The sequence below is a fragment of the Myodes glareolus genome, chromosome X, assembly GCF_982192425.1.
Source record: "Myodes glareolus chromosome X, mMyoGla1.1, whole genome shotgun sequence".
Lineage (NCBI taxonomy): Eukaryota > Metazoa > Chordata > Mammalia > Rodentia > Cricetidae > Myodes > Myodes glareolus.
The window spans coordinates 131,447,685-131,469,586 of NC_142053.1; the positions used below are offsets into that span (position 1 = coordinate 131,447,685).

The 21,902-nt window shown below is 41.8% G+C and overlaps 1 protein-coding gene and 1 pseudogene across 2 annotated transcripts in view; both read right to left on the reverse strand.

Moving 5' to 3' along the window:
- Positions 1 to 21,902, reverse strand: part of Clcn5 (Cl-/H+ antiporter 5) — a 163,073-nt gene that overhangs the window by 42,811 nt on the left and 98,360 nt on the right. For both annotated transcript variants that reach the window (XM_048461309.3, XM_048461308.3), the window contains one exon: positions 21,661 to 21,807. In XM_048461309.3, the coding sequence (XP_048317266.1) occupies positions 21,661 to 21,807 (147 nt within the window). The remainder of the gene's footprint in view (positions 1 to 21,660; positions 21,808 to 21,902) is intronic.
- On the reverse strand, positions 11,319 to 11,707 carry LOC125417798 (10 kDa heat shock protein, mitochondrial pseudogene; annotated as a pseudogene).

The window sequence follows — 21,902 nt, forward strand, 5'->3', positions numbered from 1 at the left end:
AATTTTCCCTTGGAAACTCCTGAGCTTCCCCACAGTCCAGCAGCGGGGTCTTTAGGCAGCATACCAATGCAGTCTGAAACACAATCTGCCTGATTTGACTTGACCCCTGTAATCACTTCACTTAGGAATCTTAGCTTTGGTTTAGTCACAGCGCAGCTTACAACTGGCAAGTATTTAAGACACGGGAAAGACAAGGAAGAAGAAACTCTTTACCCTAACTCTGAAGGAATGCAGGCAATACAGAGTGATGGGTACTAGATAACGCAACTGTAACGCATTGCCTATACATACCATTAAAAGGGTCTTTGGGAAGTATGAGAAGAAAATGAGAACGTAAAGCACAGAAAGGGATGGGGAAGCTTGGAGACAAGTGTGACTATCAACGCTGGTACCTACTCTGTCATCTTTGCCTCCACCAGACACAGCCATGTTCCCCAAAGCCACAGGCATGTGGCAGGAGTCACATCTTCTGTATCTACTGCTCCTAATATCTGCTCCAATCCAGAAGTTCCTGACCCAACATGGTTTTACCAACAGTAGAGCCAGGGTGCTAATTGCCAAAGCTAGGGCCACAACACGAGGATTGCTATCTTCGTGTTTCTGCTCACTGGAATGCCACACCACCTAATGCCCACTGTGAAGGAAGGTGTGTGACTACTAACATAGACATCATACATGAAGCTGTTTACCAGGGAGCCTTGTTTTTACTTATTTTGAGGCCATATCTCACTAAGCTGTCTAGGGTGACTCTGAACCCCTTTTGTTAGCACCAGCAGCTCTTAAATGTGCAATAGCCCTGCATCAGCGTTCTTGGGTGCTTGAAATTACAGGCCCGCTTCACTAGGCCTATTACAAACAGCACCCTATTCCTCTCCTTGTTCTTTATTCCTTCGTTACCAAAGTTACACATTTATGGGGCTGACATAAGAACAGGTAAAGTAATGAATAAGGAGAAACTGCCCTGAAATATATACTACAAACCATGTGCTTCTCCTCTGGGTAGTATGACTCTGCCTAATAACTGGTAACTAAGTCTATATTTGTCATTATCGATATTCAAAAAATAAAAAAGGCAGGGATAAGAGATTGCCAACAAATTCTATGATGGGGAAAAAAACTCAAGAGAGAGACCCTTCCTACAGCCACAGGAAGAATGTGACATCATGTATAGAAAAATGAGTATTAAACACCATAGCTGGGGATACCGGTCAGTGTTAGAGCACTTAAGCGAGTATATACAAGGCCCTGGATCCAATCCCAAGTACCACAAAAACAGACAAAAAAGCTGGTCATGGTGGCATTCTGCCATCCTAGCATTTAAGAGAAAGCAGCAGAAGGATAAGGAGTTCAAGGCCAGCCTAGGCTATATAGCAAGTTTCATGCCAGCCTGGGCTACATGAGGCCCTATCTAAAAAACAAAACATAAGCAAACAAAACAAGACAAAAAGTCACATATATAACTCATCCGAAAGCCTTAAAGCCAGCTCTACTTGCGCATAGCAGTATATGGCTTACTGCTACTGTCTGTGGAAGGATGAAAGTGTCCTTTCATCCTATGGGACTCATGTGCTCCGAGACACAAATGTTCCCCAGATATGTTATACGAATAAAATTCTTCTGGAAATCCTAAGTAGGTCTCAGTGTCATACCTCTGGCCCTCAGTCCCAGCACTTGGAAGACTGATGCAGGAGGATTATCATGAATTTAAGGCTAGCCGAGGCTACACAAAATACCTTGTCTCAGAAAAATGATAGAGCGTGTTTCTTTTTAGAGTATATATCTGGCCTAGGGATGCGGAGGAGTGCCTGGTGTGCTCAGAGCCCTGCATTTGGCCCCTATTACCACAGGGAGAGTTAAGAAATAGAGAGTCTGGAATGAAGGTGTATGCCTGTAATCCCATCACTTGGGAGACTGAGGCAGGAGGACTACCACAAAATTAAGTTTAAGGCCCTGTCTTAAAAATCAGAGAGACAGAGACAATCAGTCTATGGGAATGACTACAGACTGAAATAACTGAACTGAGGAGGGTCATATTTAATCCCTGCTAGCAGCTATATCTGGAGTAAGAAGAGGGAAACTTCCACATGATACTGGAAAGTTTTTATTTTCATTGATAATATACCATATTAATTTATGTATTTTAAGTTCTGGGAATGAAAAACAAGGCCTTGAACACACTAGGCAAGTGCTCTGTCTACAACTAGCTATTTCTCCAGAGCCCACGTGAATGGTTTTAAAAAGAAAAAATAGTAGCCAGGCGGTGGTGGCGCATACCTTTAATCCTGTTCAGGAGGCAGAAACAGAGGGATCTCTGATTTCAAGGCCAGCCTGGTCTACAGAATGAGTTCCAGGATAGCCAGGGCTACACAGAAAAAACCTGTCTCAAAGAAACAAGTTAAAAAAAAAAGGAAACACAGAAGAATAGAGGCAGGGCAGACAGAAAGCAGACTCATCTTCCAGGAGGAAAGCAGTGGAGTATTTACAGACAGTTCAGGAGATAGTTTCTTGTGAACACCAGGACAGCCTTCACAGGAAGGTGGCCTAGGCAATGAGAAGGCCTTTGTGATGGAGGGAGCAGCACTGAGGAGGTATAAACTATAATTGTAGCTCCACACTGCATTAGCCTTATAACCTTGGCAAGTGCCTTAATCTTGGTGGCTTTTACAGATCTGCCATGTCTGAAAAAAGCAGGTATTATATTATTTTTATAACACACACACACACACACACAATTTGTTTCTTAGGAGTTTCCTACATGTTTTAATTATATTCACCACTCCCAACTTTTCCAAGATGTACCCACCAAACTTTGTATCCTTTTATTTTTTAAGATAATAATTGTATCATTTCCCCCCTTTCTTCCGTCCAGCCGACCCAGCCCCAGTACACCCTCCCTTGTGCTGCTCAAATATCCTTGGATGTGTGGTTTTCCAGTGGAGCATGATCAGCTTACCAGGGGCTATATTCTTAGAGAAAACTGTCCGTCTTTAGCAGCTGACAGTTGATAACAACCCCATGATTAAGGGTGAGATTTCGGGCCCAGCTCTCAGCTCCACGGTGGAATTTTGTCTGCCTAGGTCTTGGGTATGTTGTCATAACCACTGTGAGTTCATATATGCAGCTTTCCTGATCTGTCCAAGAAACACTGTGGCACTGCGGTTATCCACTACCTCTGCCTCTTACAATTTTATTTTTAGGTACCTTAAAGCTTCACGTTCTGTTATTTTAGCCACGTTTTAGTTTGATCATTCATACTATACTGAGAAATATTTGAGAGGACCTGATCTTTCAAAAATTCAAAATAGTATTTTGATTGCATAGTTATCTGAAGTTACTCCTCTGGCAAATTTGCAAATAACACTTCTGGAAAAGCTCACTGATGAAGATTAGAACACCCTAGTCTGGGGCAGCATTTCGAGCATATGGTTAAATGGCTACATGGTAACAGGGTACAGTATACATTTTGAGAACCTACCGACTAGCAATGATCTCTGCCCCAGAAATATACAGTCCATGCCCCCGAAGCATTACAAATACCCCTTTCCTTTACCATTTAACACAAATTGAACAAGGTAAGGTAGAAAATAATCTTTTCACAAATTTCAGTACTAGAAAAGCATCGCTGTAACAGATTCACTGTGTGTAAATAAATGGGAGGCTGGAGGTTAATGGAGGGTAGAGGGTCTGCCTAGCATGCTAAAGGTTCAACTTCAACCCCTTGAACTGAAAAAAAAATTAGCTAGGAGTAATGTCTTGTTCCTATATTTCAAGTACCCCAGAGGTTAAGGCATGAGGGCGCCATGAGTTCCAAGGCAGACTGAGATATACACTGTGAATCTGTAGCTAACTTCAACTATAGAGTGAGACCTGGTCTTAAAAAACCTAAATTTAATAAAATAACAATAAATATGGAACTTTCCAATTCAGTTTTCCCAAGTAAACAGTTGGAAATTTCTATTCTTACCCTCAGCATAAGAAAAGGCTGGACAATAAGGGGGTGGGAACAACTAGATTCTTTTTTCTGGACCCATCAGAGAATTGAGGCTGCAGAGGAAACCACCACCCCCAAGTCTGAAGAGAGCCTTAGCCAAAGACTCCCAGCTGAGATCTGCTTACCTGGGGTAAAGCGGGTTAGAGCCATAGGTACACCACCACCACCACCGACAGGTGGGAACGCTCAAATGGCAAGTGGGTGAACTGCTGGAGCCCTGAGGACCAGCACAGAGCTGAGAAACTCACGGGCTCCGGAGTCCCGCACCAAAAGCTCTACTTCCAGAAACCTCACCAGATTCTTACACTGAAGATCCTAGAAAAATGTCCTGACGTCGACAAGGGCAGAGGATGAGGAATCCTTGTGAAATATACCCAGAGATTTCTTCACAACAAACAATATGCTCCGAGGGAAAATACTTCAACTGAGCCTTATTCCTGGTTGGGGGAAGGGCATTCCTCCCATTCCAGCCCCCATCTCGGTTTCCAAATTCCCCTGAGGGGAACACACTATCAGCAGGGCCAGGGCTCCAAGGAAGTAGAAAGCGAAGGCTAAAGGGCGGAGAGAAGGCTGGAGAATAACTCTCGAGAGCTTGTGAAGGTCACAGTCACAAGACCCAGTCCAGGTAAAACACTAAGAATTAACCATGATCGCGGTACGTTTTGTCCCTCATACTTTAGCACCTACACCTACAGGGCTCTGGTACCCTAAGAGCAAATTAAACGCAAAAGAGTTGCAAGACACATCATTTCCAAGGGAGATGGGGGCAAACTCGGAATCGAGAAGAAAACAAAAGTCACTACAGGAATTTGACCCAAGCGGCCTAGTTACCCCAAATAGTAAATATGACTTAATGCCCAGCTACTTCGCCATAAATCCTAATACAATGAAATTATGGAATTATATATTAGGTGTGTGTGTGTGTGTGTGTGTGTGTGTGTGTGTATGTGTGTGTGTGTGTGTAAACCAATCAAGAGTTAAAATGGCATAAAACAATAAAAAGTAAAATACTGCAAGGAAAATCTCAACAGCAAGGAAGCAGGTAGCCTACGGCCAGCTCGCATCCTGCCCTTCCAAACCCAAACCCCCAGTCTCTTCCTCAGCTCTGCAGCAGGACACCTGCTCAAGAGTCCCTGTTGCCCAGCCCCCATCTCCTGTGGATTCCTCAGATCTGCTCCTAACCTCCTTCCCCACAAACCACTGCTTAATCCCAGCCCCCAATACCAGCAGGCATTCTCAGCTAAACCACAGGCTCCTCGGCCAGGGAAGCTGTAGGCTGACCGCAGATCTTCACCTCTCCCTCTGTTCCTCCAGATCCCCCAGTCTCATCCCCAGCTCTGCTGTACCTGCAGCAGTCTCTTCCAATCAAATCTCTAGTGACTCCCACTGGGATTTACCTCAGCCTCCCTCCTCCCACCTGTTTCTACGTCCTCTTTGTCTCCACCCCTGAACTCCAGCAGGCACTCCCTGAACACACACACACACACACAGAGAGAGAGAGAGAGAGAGAGAGAGAGGAAGAGAGAGAGAGAGAGAGAGAGAGAGAGAGAGAGAGAGAGAGAGAGAGAGAGAGAGAGAGAGAGAGACTGGGCAGAGAAGCAGGTTGTCCAATTGTAGATCTTTACCCCTCCCTCTGCTTCAAATTAACCCCCAAGTCTCATCTCCAGCTCTGCAGCCTCCCGACCCATCTTTCACCCATCTCCAGAGGCCCACACAGTTCTTTCCCTCCAAACTTCCATACCCCAACTCATTCCTCTGTCCCAGCCTCCAACTCCTGCAGACAGTCCCTGGGAACCCACAGGCCACTCCAAACAGGGAAGCACGTAGTAGGCTAACTGCAGCTCTTCCCCTCTCCCTCAGCCCCAGCTCTGGAGCAGACCTGCTGTGGAAAAGCCTCACTCTCTACCCACATTCCCAGGGACTAAGAAGACCCTGGTGGAAGACACTGCCTTTCTCCTCTTTGTGAAGATCCCCCACCACTGTAGCCTATCCCCACTCATAAGGCTCAGGTCTCAATACCCTGAACCACACTTCACCCAGAACCCTGAGGATCCACAACTATCAGGGCACCAGACAATACACAGACACAACCTTCTAACAGAAACAGAAACCAAGAAGCAAAATACCCACCCAATAAAGACAAGACCAAATATCAGCACCTAGAATTACAATCTTCAAAATCCCAGAAGCCTAGACTCCAGCATGAAACACATCAATCACAGTATGTCTCCACTAGAGCCCAGCAACCATAACACAGCTATGCTGGAATATAAGAAAAAGACCTAAAAGAGACTTCATGAATATGGTAAAAGTCTTTAAAGAGGAAAGGAATAAAGCCCTTAAAAAAAGGGACACAGTTAAAGGAAATGAATAAATCCCCTAAAGAGACCTATGGAAACACACAGAGTGGAAGGAAATGAGTAAAATCATTTAAGACCTGAAAGCGCAAATAGAACCAACAAAGAAAATCCAAACTGAGGGAATTCTGGAAACGAAAAATTTAAGAACTAGGACAGGAACCACGGAGGCAAGTTTCAAGAACAGAATACAAGGACAGATGAGACAATCTGAGGCATTGCAGACACAATGGAAGAAATGGATACCTTGGTAAAAGAAAATGTTAAATCTAAAAACTCCTGGAACAAAGCATCCAAAAAATCTGGGACACTATGGAAAGACCAAGTCTAAGAATAATAGGCACAGAGGAAGAAGAAATACAGTTCAAATCAACCAGAAAACATTTTCAACAAAATTACAGAAGAAAATTTCTCTAACCTAAAGAAGGAGATGCCTATCAAAGTATAAGAAGAATACAGAATATCAGACTGGACCAGAAAAGTTCCCTTAGCCTTTAATCAATACACTAAGCATGCAGAACAAAGAAAGAATATTAAAAGCTGCAAGGGAAAAAGACCAAGCAACATAGAAAGGCAGACTTACTAGAATTTCACCTGACTGATCAGTGAAAACTCTAACAGCCAGAAGGGCAGATGTGTTAACAGACTCTAAGAGACACAGATGCCAGCCCAGAACACTATAGCCCAGTAAAACTCCCAATCACCATAGATGGACAAAATAAGACATTCCACGATAAAACCAAATATAAACAATACCTATCTATAAATCCAGAACTACAGAAGGTGCTAGAAGGTAAACTCTACCTAAAGAGGCTAATTACATTCAAGAAAACATAGTGAATAAATAATCCCAAACCAGCAAAGTTACAAGACACACACAAATACACCACCACCACCACCACCACCACCACCACCAGCAGCAGCAGCAGCAGCAGCAGCAGCAGCAGCAGCAGCAGCAGCAGAGAAATCAGTAGTCACCGGTCACTGACATCTATTAACATCCATGTTTCCACTTCCCCAATAAAAAGACAAAGCCTAGAAACACACCATAGCATTAAGGATAGATATCACCTCAGCTTAAAAAAACAGAAAAAAGATATTCCAGCAAAAGTATAGAAGAACCTGGTGTAGCCATTTTAATATCTGACAAAATAGACTTCAAACCAAAACTAATCAGAAGAGATAGCTAAGGACACTACACATCCATCAAAGAAAAAATCCAAGAGGACAGAGGACATTGCCATTCTCAATATCTATGTTACAAATACAAGAGTACCCAAGTTTGTAAAGAAACACTTCTACAGCTTCAGTCACAAATTGCCCCTCATGCACGAACAGTGGGAGACTTCAATGCTCCACTCTCACCAATAGACAGGCCACTCAGACAAAAACTAAACAGAAACGCTGGAGCTAACTGATGGTATAAACCAAATGAACCTAACTGATATTTACAGAACATTTCACCCAAACACAAAAGAACATACTCTTTCCACCTCATAGAACTTTCTCCAAAATTGACCATATACTCAGACACAAAACAAGTCTCAAAAGAAAATGGAAACAACACCTGCATCCTATCTGACCACCACGGATTAAAGCTGGATTCCAACAACAGAAACAACAGAAAGCTTACAAACTTATGCAAACTGAACAACACTCTACTGAATGAAAAATGGGTCAACAAACAAATTAGGAGAAAATGAAAAGACTTTCTAAAATTGAATTAAAACGAATACACAACATACCAAACTTATGGAATACAGTGAAAGTGGTTTTAAGAAGCAAGTTCAAAGCACTAATTTCATAAAACAAAACAAACAAAAATCTGGAGAGATCTCATACTAGCAATTTAACACACCTGATAGTTCTAGAACAAAAAGAAGAAATCACAAAACAAATGAGTAAACAGCAAGAAATAATCAAATTCAGAGCTGAAATCAATAAAATGAAAACAAAAAAAAATCAATGAAACAAAGTTGGTTCTTTGAGAAAAATCAAAGAACCCTTTTCCAAATGATCTAAGGTATCTAAGATCTTACCTTCTCTAAGGTAGAGAAAGAAGATTCAGATTAACAAAATTGGAGTATCCTACTAAAAGCAATCAGCAAATTCGATGCAGTCCCTGTCGAAATTCCAACACATTTTTTTTCAAAAATCTTGAAAGTACAATTCTCAACTTCATATGGAAACATATACACTCACAAAATCAGAATATCTAGGTGTCACCATTCCAGATTTCCAGTTGAAATACAAAATTATATTAATAAAAACAACATGCAATTGGTACAAAAACAGACATCTTGATCAATGGAATCAAGTTGAAGACCCAGACATATCCTTACACCTATAGACACCTGATTTTTAATAAAGAAGCCAGAAATACACCCTGGAAAAACAGACAGCATCTTCAACAAATGGTGCTGGTCAAACTAGATGGCTCCATGTTGAAGAATGCAAATAGACCACACTTATCGCTCTGCACAAAAATCAAGTCCAAGTGGATCAAATACCTCAACATAAATCCAGATACACTGAACTTGACAGAAGAGAAAGTGGGAAATAGCCTTGAACTCAATGGCACAGGAGACAACTTCCTGAACAGAACACTGATAGCACTGGAGCTAAGATCAACAATCAATAAGTGGACCTCCTGAAACGGAAAAGCTTCTGTAAGGCAAAGTACACCGTCAATAGGATAAAACAGCAGTCCACAGAAAGGTCAAAATTTTTTTTTTACCAACTTCAATCCAATAGGGGACTAATATCCAAATATATAAAGAACTCAAGAAACTAAGTATCAAAAAAATCCAATTTAAAAATGGGGTACGGATTTAAACAGAGAATTTACAACAGAAGAATCTCAAATGGCTGAGAAAGACTTAAAGAAATATTCAACATCCATAGCCATCACGGAAATGTAAACCAAAACAACTTTGAGATTCTATACCTGTCAGAATGGCTAAGATCAACAACACAAGTAACAGGTTATGATGGCCAGGATATTGCTGGTGGGAGTGAAAACACACACAGCCACTCTGGAAAGCAGTGTGGTGGTTTTCAGGAAAATAGTAATCAATCTAGCTCAAAATCTCATCTACTACTCTTGGACACATATTCAAAGGATGCTTCATCCCACCTCAGGGACACCTGCTCAACTGTGTTCATTGCTTGTCTATTTATATTAGCTAGAAATTGAAACAACCTAGACGGCCCTCGACAGTAGAATGGATAAAGAAAATGTGGAACATTTACACAATGGAATATTATTCAGCTGTTAAAAAATGATATCATGAGCCTGGCGATGTGGCACATGCCTTTAATCCAGCACTCGGGAGGCAGAGGCAGGCGGATCTCTGTGAGTTCGAGGCCAGCCTGTTCTACAGAGCAAGTTTCAGGACAAGCTCCAAAGCTACAGAGAAACCCTGTCTCAAAAAAAAAAACCAAAATAATAATAATAATAATAATAATAATAATAATAACGAGACTTGCAGGCAAATGGATAGAAGTAGAAAAATCATTCTGGCTGAGGTATCACAGAGCCAGAAAGACAAATATAGTATGTTTTCACTTATATGTAGAGAATAGCTGTTAAGTCAATGACACCCAATCTACAATCCATAAAATCAGAGATTAGGTATAGAGTATGGGACTAAGGGAGACAAATATTATGAAAAGGAAACAGAATAAATAATTAATGGATTTGTGGTGGGCTGGAATGGGAAAATCAAGTAGGGAGGGGGAACAGCAAGACTAGAGAAGGAATATGGGGAGAAATAGCTAAAATTAAGGTACATTTGAAGGGTAGTTTTGAAACCTAATACAGTAGACGTGTCCTAAAATATATATAAAGGTAATCTAAATGAAATTGCCAAATAATTGGGAAGACTGAGTCCCAACTGGCCATCTCTCCTCACCAAATGAAGCTTCTAGGCTTGGTATTGGGTTACATCTAATTAAGTTGTTGTTGGCCAAAGGGGATCCCATGCAAATCTTCAAACAACCCAGGCTGTTGTCAAGACAATAGATTGTGTTCCATAAAAATGACAGCAAGTTCTCATTGCTGAAGACAACACCTACACAACTCACTGAAGATGGAGAAGTCAAGCTGATGCCTACACAGAGCCTTCACCCCATGTTCCAATGTCTTCAGTACATTCTGCACAATATCAAAAGACAAACAAACACCAACCCAACCACAAAACCTTTGATCTACAATGGGGTCCTGTCTGCAAGATACGCTTGGGCAGTGGTGGAACAAAGCTTGTGGGAGTCACCAACAAAAATCTGATTTGACTTAAAGCCCACTCCACAAGATGCAAGCCATACTGACACTGATTAGGTGACCAATAACCTGAGACTAGATAGAGACGTAGGGTAAAACCAAATACTACTGATCAAATAAATAAATGAATGAGTGAATAAATGAGTAGATAAATAAATAATGTAGTGATAAAATGACTCCTAATGACATTCTGCTGCACTCACATATCAGTGCCTTATTCAGCCATGGTCAGAGAAGCTTCCTCCTGCAGCAGATGGGAGCAAATACAGAGACCCAGAGCCACACGTCATGTGGAGAGTGGGAGACCGTGAAACAGTCTTAAACAGGATATCTTTATAAACTCCCTCCCCTTAGAACTCAGAGACCCCTGTGGAAGAGGAGGCAAAGAGAGTTTAAGAGCCAGAGGGGATGGGGGATACCAAGAAAACAAGGTCCTCTAAATAAACATGAGTGAAGCTCATATGAACCCAGAGACTGAAGCAGCAGCATGCACAGGGCCTGTATGGGCCTGCATCAGGGCCTCTGTGTATATGTTATGGTTTCCAGTATCGTGTTTTTATGGGATTCCTGAGTGTGTGGAATAGTGGGTCTGTTTCTTTTTTTTGTTTTGTTTTGTTTTTTTTTCGTTTATATAATTTTATTTGGAAAGGGCCACAACAGCACAGCGACACTAAACTGCAGACGACGATGATGTCATCGGTGCAGGGCACCATCAGTTTATTATAAAAGGAGGCACGGAAATTATTTACATGATGCGGAGCTCAAAACGTCGGCGGAATGGGCAGCTTCTCGTGATCAGTCCACGTACTTCCCAAGAATGTCACCGTCTCTAAACAAGAAATAATCCTTGTCGTCTAGAACCACTTTGGTGCCTCCGTACTCTGGGAGAAGAACTTTGTCTCCAACCTTCACGCTGACTGGTTGAATCTCTCCACCCTTTCCTTTCGCGCCTGATCCCACAGCCACTACCGTTGCTTGTAGTACTTTCCCTTGCGACTTTTCTGGAAGCATGATGCCACCTTTGCAGCGGCGGCCTGAGCGCAGAGTCCGAGCGGCGGAGGCGGCGGCGCGAGACATGGCTGGACAGGCTTTCCGAAAGTTTCTCCCGCTCTTTGACAGAGTCTTGGTTGAAAGGAGTGCCGCCGAAACGGTGACCAAAAGTGGGTCTGTTTCTTATGCCTTCTCTTGGGCTCTTTTCTCAGTTTGTTTATCTTGTACAATTTCAATGTGTTATTTTTGCTTTATCTTATTGTATTTTATTATATTATTTAAAAAATGATGGAGCTATAAGCAGGCCTGTAGGACATTTTCTTAATTAGTAATTGATAGGAAGGATCCAGTCCATTGTTGGTGGTACCCCTGGGGTGCTGGTCCTAGGTCCTATAAGAAAGACTGAGCAAGCCAGGAAGAACAAGCCAGTACCCGTTTATAGAAAACTCTTCTGCATCAGCTCCTTCCTCCAGGGTCCTTCCCTAATTAAGTCCCTGCTCTTGCTATTTTTGGAAGTGTTATATAGAAGTATGACTAAAATAAGCCCTTCCCCTCCCCACTCCCACAAAAGAAAGCTTCTACATAGAGATATTCAGAGCACCTTCTTCCCTACTGCAAAAATAAAAAACAAAACAAAAAACAAACAAACAAAAAACGGGAAGCAATCAAGATGATTATCAGTAGCTGAACTGATTTAAAAAGTGACGTATCTAGAGAATGGATTATTGTCCTCTAAAAAAAAGGAATGAGCTATCCACATTAAAGGATTTTTTATTTTTTTATTGTGTGTATTTATGTGTTTTTGTGTACATGTAGATGTCAGAGGAAAACCAGGTCTCTCTACCACATGTGACCCGAAGATGAAATTCAAATCTTCCAGCTTGTGGAACAAGCACGCTTATCCACTGAGATATCTCACCAGCTCTAGTGAATCTTTTTGCTTCTTTTTCTTTAAATACAGGGTTTGCGGCAGTGAAAGGATTCTACATGGTAGCATAATGGTGGGTAAATACCAGTGTGCATGCTTTCAGCTCATGGATTATGTATGCAGCTTAATATGCACAATTTCTAAGAATCATTTACATGCTTGAGGACCCCAGGATGGAATGAAGTAAGTAACAAGAGAAACTATTTGTATCGCAAGTTTATGAACTAGCATCACCTATGGGGTAAGGGAGGAAGATTCCACCCTAAGTAACGTAGAAATGAGCACAACCTCTATGAACAAAGACAAAAGGGCCGGTGCATAGATCCTGCTGGCTGTTACAGTTGCTGATCATGGCGGGTCCTTGTTAACAAGCCTGAAAGCACTAGGCATGCATGCTGGAAAAGAAGAGTTCAGTAGAAAATAACAGATAATGCGGGGTAGCTTTCTCACTGTCAGAGCAGAGGGCTATAGGCAAGCAAAAGAGAAAAGCTAAAATGATCCAGGTGGTAATGGATTTAAAAAAAAAACAGAGACATCAATCAGTATGATCTCATGCCCAGCTTAATGTAGATAAAGATGATGACGCATGCGCGTGCACATACACATTTATTTTATGGCAGCAGACACATTATGCATTCAGTTGACCTTGGCAGAATGCTAGGTACAGTGGTACATTCCTATAATCTCAGTTTTTAGGAGGAGGATCAGCAGATCAAGACCATTACAGCTACATAGCGAGTATGATGCCAGCATACATAAAATCCTGTCTCAAAAAATAGTACTGTCTTTGTAGAAATGGGCATAGTTAGTGGCCTATCTTCATTTCTAAATCAGTTCTAGAATGAAAGGAAAGTAGGACTCTTGAGAAATGGCTAACATACATTTCCTGCCTTGGTACTAGGATAGCAAAGTAATAACAGAGCAGATTACATCAAAAAATAAGAGAGTACTAAAAACAAACCCACAATGGCAGGGAAAACACAGTCAACACAATGACAAAACTGGAACAATTTAGGCAACAAAATTAAGACGAATAGATTAGAACCCAGAATATAAAACAATACAAATGATAGAAAGATAAATGGTGGGGAGAGAGTAGACAAAACGCCCATGGCCAGCACTCTCAAGGAGGCGGGGCATAAGTAAAGGCCTCCCGCTGCTAAAGTCACTGGGAACGTCAGAAACCCGAGCAAAAGTCACAACTAAGAGGAGCCTAGGGAGACAAGATGCCCCTCTGTAATACGATAATCTGGATGAGACATGAAGTCACACTAAGTAAATCTGAATCAAACACAAACTTGAATAAAGTTTATATGGGTGAAACGTTAACAGATATGAATTCTGAAATCTGCCCATTTTCCTATGAAGGAAAGGAAGCTTTAAGCCTGAGGATAACATAAATATGCACCTAGCTTGGTAGCTTCTACCTATAATGCAGCACTTGGGAAGATAAGGTAAGGGGGCTGCCCTGAGTTTGAGGGCTGCCTACACCACATACTAAGTACTAGGTTCGCTGGGCTACAACGTGAGACCCTGTAGAAAAACTACCAAACCAAACCAACAGTTGCTTATTCTTATTTAAAGCTGATGTGTTTTGTGGCCCCCATGGTACTTTTAATTCAGACCTTCCCCCCCACCTGGCTCCCCAAAGCAGCAAGAACCACCCATTTTCTCAAGCTAAGTGTATAGGAGAATCCTACACATTTGCTCATGTCAGACGACTTGGGGAGAAGCCTCACTGAGGGTTGCTTTGTCGGACAGTCTTCCCATGAAGCAGAGGCTAGCCTAGAATCCACTCTTCTCCTGTCTGCCGCGAGTGCTGGGATTCTGGGCCTAGATTCTGAGGTGATGATGGTGGCTTTCATCAGGAGCTAGAGTCCAACGTTTGTTACATTTCTCCTTGAAGGGCAACCATGAATTCTTCATATTTTAACATAACTGCTGTATAGTCTACTCTATACAAGGTTTCAAGTCTTGTTATGTTTCTCATTCTATCACATCTGATTATTATTATTTGCTGCTCTGACACATTCGAAAGTTACAGTGAGACTCAGTGGGTGGCATGGGAGAACACAGTCTACTCCATAACCAGTCTACGCTTTGAAGTTACCCCTGAGTTTGTCCCTAGTACCTCACTATTCTTTTTAAATTTCCTCCCACAATCTCCTCGGAACCCACTATCCCTTCCTCTTGGTTCCTTCTGTCTTTATTCAAGCCTTCTGATCTTTTGCCCAGAATTTGAAAGCAGTAAAGTTTTTACCATCCCCATATTTGCCCTCAATTTGTCCTCTGCACTGTCAATTTTCCAAAACTCAAATCTGATCATATCATTCCTCTGCTTTTAAATCATTTGTTGGCACTCTGGCTACAAGATAAGATCATAAAGTGTACACAGTGTTATGCCATCTAGGCAGCGAGCTAGATATTCTGCCTTATACCTGCTGTGCCCCCTACGGCTCCAACTGCCACCATCCACCCACATACCCCATCAACTCCAAAAGACAGACTTGGTTTCTATGACTCAGTGGGATTATGAGACAGTGCAGTGTGAGGGTCCTACGTGGATGAGCACTCCATAAAGATTGGTGGATGGATGAATGAACGAAAGGAAAGCACACACGAGTGCAGCACTGGCCTTGCCCAGGAAAGTGAGAACATCTCTGCATGCCTGCCTGTAATTCAAACTCACTTTCTCCCTCCCTCCTCCTGTGTGCTTATTTTTTCTAACTTACAGACTATCTCAGATACATTTAGCTTTGCCAAGTATAACTGATTTATTCATTCTTCATAAATCAATTCCGATATAGCCATCTAGAAAACAAGAACCACTTTACCTAACTTTTTAAGTTCCACAGAACTTAGCTTCTTTTAAGTACATGTTATCATTCCTAGTATAAAATATAGTATTTTATGCACCATATTTCAATGATTTTCTGGCCTTTTCTTTTATTATTTCACTAGGAAAACCTATGTGAAGACATTAAATAAGGAAAGAAAACTTCAAAAGCAAAGCATGAAAAATGCATTGCTGCAGAATATATGATAAGGGAACTAATTTTTGCATGTGGCTCATATAAAGAAGCCTCTTGGCCATATCTTAATAAACTACAAGAAAGAACACTTCTAAGAGTCTACGGAAAAGTGGAGGAGGACTGCTTTTTTTTAAAAAAAAAATATTCCACATTATCCTTTTTGGAGGAGGGGACATTGGTTATTTTAGACAGGGTCTCATTCATGGATCTAGAACTCACTATGTGAACTAGGTTAGCCTTAAATTTGTGGTAATCCTCCTGTCTCTGGCTCTGGAGTGCTGAGATTACAGACAATCATCACCATGCTTGAAACCCTTTTTCATATTGCTGTGTTCACTCCAACTGAGGCATGTCCTCAGGGTCCTTTCCTCTCATTCCTTTAAAGTGTGTTGGGGTATTATCTTTTAATGTGTATGGGTCTTTAGCCTGCATATATGTCTGGTGCCAACAAAGGCCATAGGGGGCATCAGAATCCCTGGAACTGGAGTTACAGACGGTCGTGAGCCTACACACTGGTGCTGGGAAGTGAACCCAGAACCTCTGCAAGAGCAGCAAGTGCTTTTAACCATTATACCATTCCTCTATCCTTGATGTATTTTATTTTGTATTTATTTTGCTGTTGTTGGTATTTTGAAACAGGGTCTCCCTGTGCAGCTCACTCTGACACTGAACTGGTGATCCTCCTGGCTCAACTTCCTGAGTGCTGGGATCACAGTTAGCTGTATCTCTATGCCCATCTGACTAACTAAAGTGTAATTCCAAGGCTGACCTTGAACTCTTGACCTTCCTGCCTTGTAGCCTCCAGAGTGGTAGGACTACAGGCATACATTACTACCTAAAAATAAAAACTAAAAAGGGAGGTTGACATGTAGCCTGGTGGTAGCATGTTTGTTCAGCACGTGTGAGGCCCTAGGTGCAATCCTGAGTACTACAAGCAGACAGATTGTCATTCTCCAGTTATGATCTACTATTTGGTTTATTTTCATCCATCCTATTACCTATCATAATGGCTATATAATAGGTATTATATGGGATTTCTACACCCACACATTCTATAGCCGTGGATTCTATTAGTGAAATGAGGATTGAAATGGCTTTAAAATGCCAGGCATCTTGGCACATGCCTCAGCAACAAGGTGAGCTCAAAACCAGCTTTGACTATTTGAGACTCTTTATCAACAAAATAAAACAAAATAATACATTTTTAAAAACTCTACCTCTGTCTGTAAAGATGGCTCAGTGGTTAAGAATACTTGTTCTGGGGCTGGAGAGATGGCTCAGTGGTTAAGAGCACAGGCTGCTCTTCCAGAGGTCCTGAGTTCAATTCCCAGCACCTACATATTGCTCACAACCACCTATAATGAGATCTGGTGCCCTCATCTGGTGTGAAAGCGACCATGCAGGCAAAACACTGTACATATAATAAATAAATCTTAAAAAGAAAGAACATTTGTTCTTGCAGAATATCCAGGTTCAATTCCTGGCACCCACATGGTGGCTCATAACCATATACATAACTCGAGTACCAGGGGATCCAATGCCCTCTTCTAGTCTCCTCCTTCTCCCTCTTGTTCTCCCTCCCCCCCCAGCTAGCTTTCTTATATTGGGATAGTGCCACCCACAGTGGGATAGGCTTTCTCACACCAATCATTAATCAAGAGAATTTTTCACAAGCATGGTCACAGGCCATCTGATCAGACAAGTCTTCACTCGAGGTTTTCCCTTCCCAGGTGGCTCTAGATTATGTCAAGCTGGCAATAAAAATTAACCAACACACCACCCAAAGATGTGACTTACCTATTCTGGCTCCTCTCTGTCTTGCCATCCCTCTGTACAGTATGCCTGTTGATACCGCTACAAAAGTAGCCTTTCTGCTTGGAACATTTTTCTTCCTACCAATTAATTAATTATTCAAGATCTGCTGTTGTGTAGCAGTTTTCCCTCCAAGATTAAAACTTTCCACTTTGGAGGAAAGTTTGTTAAGACAAAGGAGACTTATGGGGAAGTGAAGCAACAGTATGTTCTAAGGCAGTGGTTCTCAACTTTCCTAATGCTGTGACCCTTTAGTACAGCTCCTCATGTTGTGGTGACCCCAACCATAAAATGCTTACATTGCTACTTCATAACCGCAATTTTGCTACTGTTATGAACCATAATTAAATGTCTGATATGCAAGGTATCTGATCTGTGACCCCTGTGAAAGGGTCGACCCCACACATTGAAGACCACTGTTCTAAAGGGGAGGGGAAGCATTCTATCCTGCAGGGAAGCTCCTTAAGCTCAGGAGTAAACAACTCAAGAGATTAGAGGATGTCCCCAAAACTGACCAGATATACGAGGGCTCTCCCTCCCCAAGCACAAAGAAGATGCAAGGACTCTTAGAGATACTCTCAGACAAACTGATCTACCTAGAAGAGGGTCAGACCAGCCAAACTGCCTTAGCAGAAGAAACAGAAAACACTCAACCCACCAGGCTGGCCTTGAACTTACAGAGATCCACCTGCCTCTACCTCTCAAATTTCAGTTTTCACTAATGAATTTGAACATAGTTTCTTGTATTTACTAAACAATTCATCTTATTTTTCTGAAGGTTTCCTGTTCATGAGTTTTTGTTTCTCTAATGAACTAATTATCTTTTTTATTTGAGCTCTTCAAGTATTACTATTTTTTTTTGGTGTGATGTTATTTAAATATATTTTTCCATTTCTGTCTTCTTTCTTTTCCTTCCCTCCTTCTCTCCCTTCCTTCTTTCTTATTGTTTGAGACAGAGTCTCACTCTTTAGCCCAGCGAGGCCTGGAACTTACTATGTAACTCATGCTGACCTCTAATTTGGGGCAATTATTTTGCCACGGCCTACCCAGTATTTATCATACCTGTGAGCAGCTGTGTCCAGCTGGTTTGTCTTTTTAAACGTCTTTATTTTGAAGGTTTGCCTTTAATTTATGATGTAGCTAAGAATGACCTTGAATTAGTGACCTTCCTGCTTTAGTATCTCAGTCCTAGGGTTATAATAGGTGTGTGCCGTCATAGCCACCCTATTTTTTTTTATCTGCAAGAATTGTTTTATTATTTCCATCCATTTGCATGCAAAATTCAAGATGTAATTGTTTTTTACCGCTGAGTAGAACTCTAATGTGTATATGTTCCACACCTTCTTTAACCATTCTTCTATTGAGGGGCACCTAGGTTGCTTCCAGGTTCTGGCTATTACAAATAGTGCTGCTATGAACATAGTTGAACAAATGCTTTTGTAGTATGATAGGGCATCTCTTGGGTATATTCCCAAGAGTGGAATTGCTGGGTCCTGAGGGAGGCTGACTCCCAGTTTCCTGAGAAACCGCCACACTGATTTCCACAGTGGCTGCACAAGTTTGAATTCCCACCAGCTATGGATGAGTGTTCCCCTCACTCCACATCCTCTCCAGCATAGGCTATCATTGGTGTTTTTGAGTTTGGCTATTCTGACAGGTGTAAGATGATATCTCAAAGTTGTTTTGATTTGCATTTCTCTGACCGCTAAGGAGGTTGAGCATGACCTTAAGTGCCTTTTGGCCATTCGGAGTTCATCTGTTGTGAATTCTCTGTTCAGTTCAGGACTGCGAGGGATGTGATCACCCACTGATACAAGGGGACGGATCTAATGAGAGTTTACCAAGGCCAGTTGGACTGCAACTGAACGAGGAAGTGATCCAACCAGATTCTCTGAATGTGGCCGGATTCTCTGAATGCGGCTGGCCCGGAGTCTTTCTGAAAAGCCATTGACAATGGCACTGGGACTTGTTTCCTCTGCATATACTGGATTTTGCGGATTCAGTCTGTCTGGACACTCACCTTCCTGGACCTGGAGGGAAGCGGGAGGAACTTGAACTTCCCACTGGGCAGGAAACCCTGACTGCTCTTAGGGATGGAGAGGGAGGAGGAGAGGGAGTGGGGGGAGTGGGAGGGTGGTGGGAGGAGGGGCAGAAATGGAAACTCTTATAATTTAATAAAATTACAAAAAAAAGAAAAAAAAGAAAAAAAAGAATTGTTTTATTAGTCTTTTCTGTTGACATCTGTGTTTCTCGTTGTACTTAGAAGGAACCAGGGCCTCTGAGTGTGATGCTAACCATGACAACAAAGTCAGACTCTATCTTAAAGGAACTCTGCATGTATCATTATTATTGTATGATTATTTGTGCTATAATCCTGTAAATGCTATAGCTCTTACAAGAAGAATCATTTCATGTCCATGTGTCTGTGTAAAGGATTAGATTTCACAAAAAAGTACATTTGAGCAGGTAGTATGTGACACCATTTCTGCAGAGACTTGAACAAATGCCCACTTGCCCTTAGCTGTTGCTAATACCATGTCTTTTTCTCCACCATCATGGACACTAACTTTCTGAAACTGTAGGCCAATTCAACAGTTCTTTGGTAAGTTGCATTAAGCATGGTGTTTTGTCATAGCAACAGATGAGTAACTAAGACACATACACACACAGAGAGAGACTACATAATGGCTCACTGCAGCACCACTTGTAATAGTAAAAGAGGAGAATAACGAAAATGTGTATCCACGGAAGCTTGGTTACAGCACAACCACACCATGGCACTGTACACAGCCACAGAAATGATATTGTAAATAGGTAACCAAATAACCAGTGGGATATTACTTAACTTTCCAGATGATTTCTTGCTAATGAAAAATACAATTTAAAAAAGTGGGTAAGATTTGAGCAACTTCTTCACAAAAGAGGACAGAGAAGCCTGGCAAATAAGCACAGGAGAGGGTTTTAAACCTCATTAGACATTAAGGAAATAAAACTAAAATCATGAGATGATGGTACATTGGTGTGGGAGAATTGTTTGTATTCTGTCAATCATATTTTAATAAAATGCTGATTGGCCAGGCAGTCAGTATAGGCGGGAAAGCCAGACAGGAAGTAGAGGTGGAGCAAAGAGACTGGGAGTATTCTGGAAAGCAGGAAGCTCCCTCAGCAGTTCTGCCCAGACCACCGGAGAGGAAAGATGCAAGCTGCCCCACTGAAAAAGGTACTGAGCCATGTGGCTAACGTAGATAAGGATAATGGGGTAACATAAGTTATAAGAGCTAATAAGTAGCCTGACCTAATGGGCCAATCAGTTTATAATCTTATGGAGTCCTGTATGTGATTTTCTTTGGGATATGCCAGCTATGGGGTACCAGGCAGGACAGAAACCCCAGCAAGCCGGCCTCTCGTGTTACAGTACATACCTGTTAGGAAAGTCAAAATAAAAATTATTGATAACAACAAGAGCTCCCAAAGATGTAGAACACACAGAACACTCATATAGAGCTAGCTAAGACACAAAATTTCACGGGCACTTTCAACAGTGTTTGGGCACTTTCTTTTAAAGTCAAACACACATTTACCCCATGATTCAAGGTTCCCACTCCTGGGTATGTATTCAGTAAGAACAATAAATCTCCAAGGCACTGAGCTGAGTAAAAAAAAAAGAAATTCAGTCTCAGCCGGGCAGTGGTGGTGCATGCCTTTAAATCCAGCACTTGGGAGGGAGGCAGAGGCAGGCGGATCTCTCTGAGATCGAAGCCAGCCTAGTCTACAAGAGGATAGGCTCCAAAGCTACAGAGAAACCCTGTCTTGAAAAACCAAAAACAAAATCAATCTCCAAAAGTCGTCAGAGGGCTAGTAAAATAACTGAGTGGGTAAGGGCACTTGCTCTAGCCATACAAGCTACACGGTATAAGACAAGAACTGATTTCTTACATTCTCCTCTGTCCTCTATATGCGGACCATGGTCCAGGCATGTCCCACCCTCTCCATACCTCCACACAGAGCAACACAGTTTAAATTCCATTAATGTGATATCCTCAAGGGAAAACCAAAACCTACTAGGACAGAGAAAATATCAGTGATATCAAGGACTAGGGAGGACAGAGAGCTTAAAGCAAAGGAATAGCAAGGAGTTGTTTCTCTACGGGTCAAGACAATTCAACATCCTGTCAGTGGCGTTGGGAACAAGAATGTATTAAAAGTTGCAAGGCTGTGTGTGTACTGTATAAAATTATAAATATTTTCAAAACTACCAATAGTGATACCTTCTATTTCTCGATCTAAAGGAGGTACATCATCTCTCATGGAGAAATCCATAGCAGTCCCTGGGATGTCCATCAAGTCTTCATCACTGGAGCTGCTCTGGAAGCTACTAAAGCTCCCCTGCTGAAAGCCTCTGTTATCCATGGCTCCTGTGTAGAAAGACAAACACTGGGCTCATCACAATGAACAATTGGCCCCCGACAAAGTTTTCTTTTTCATTGTGGTAAGTACACATAACTGCATG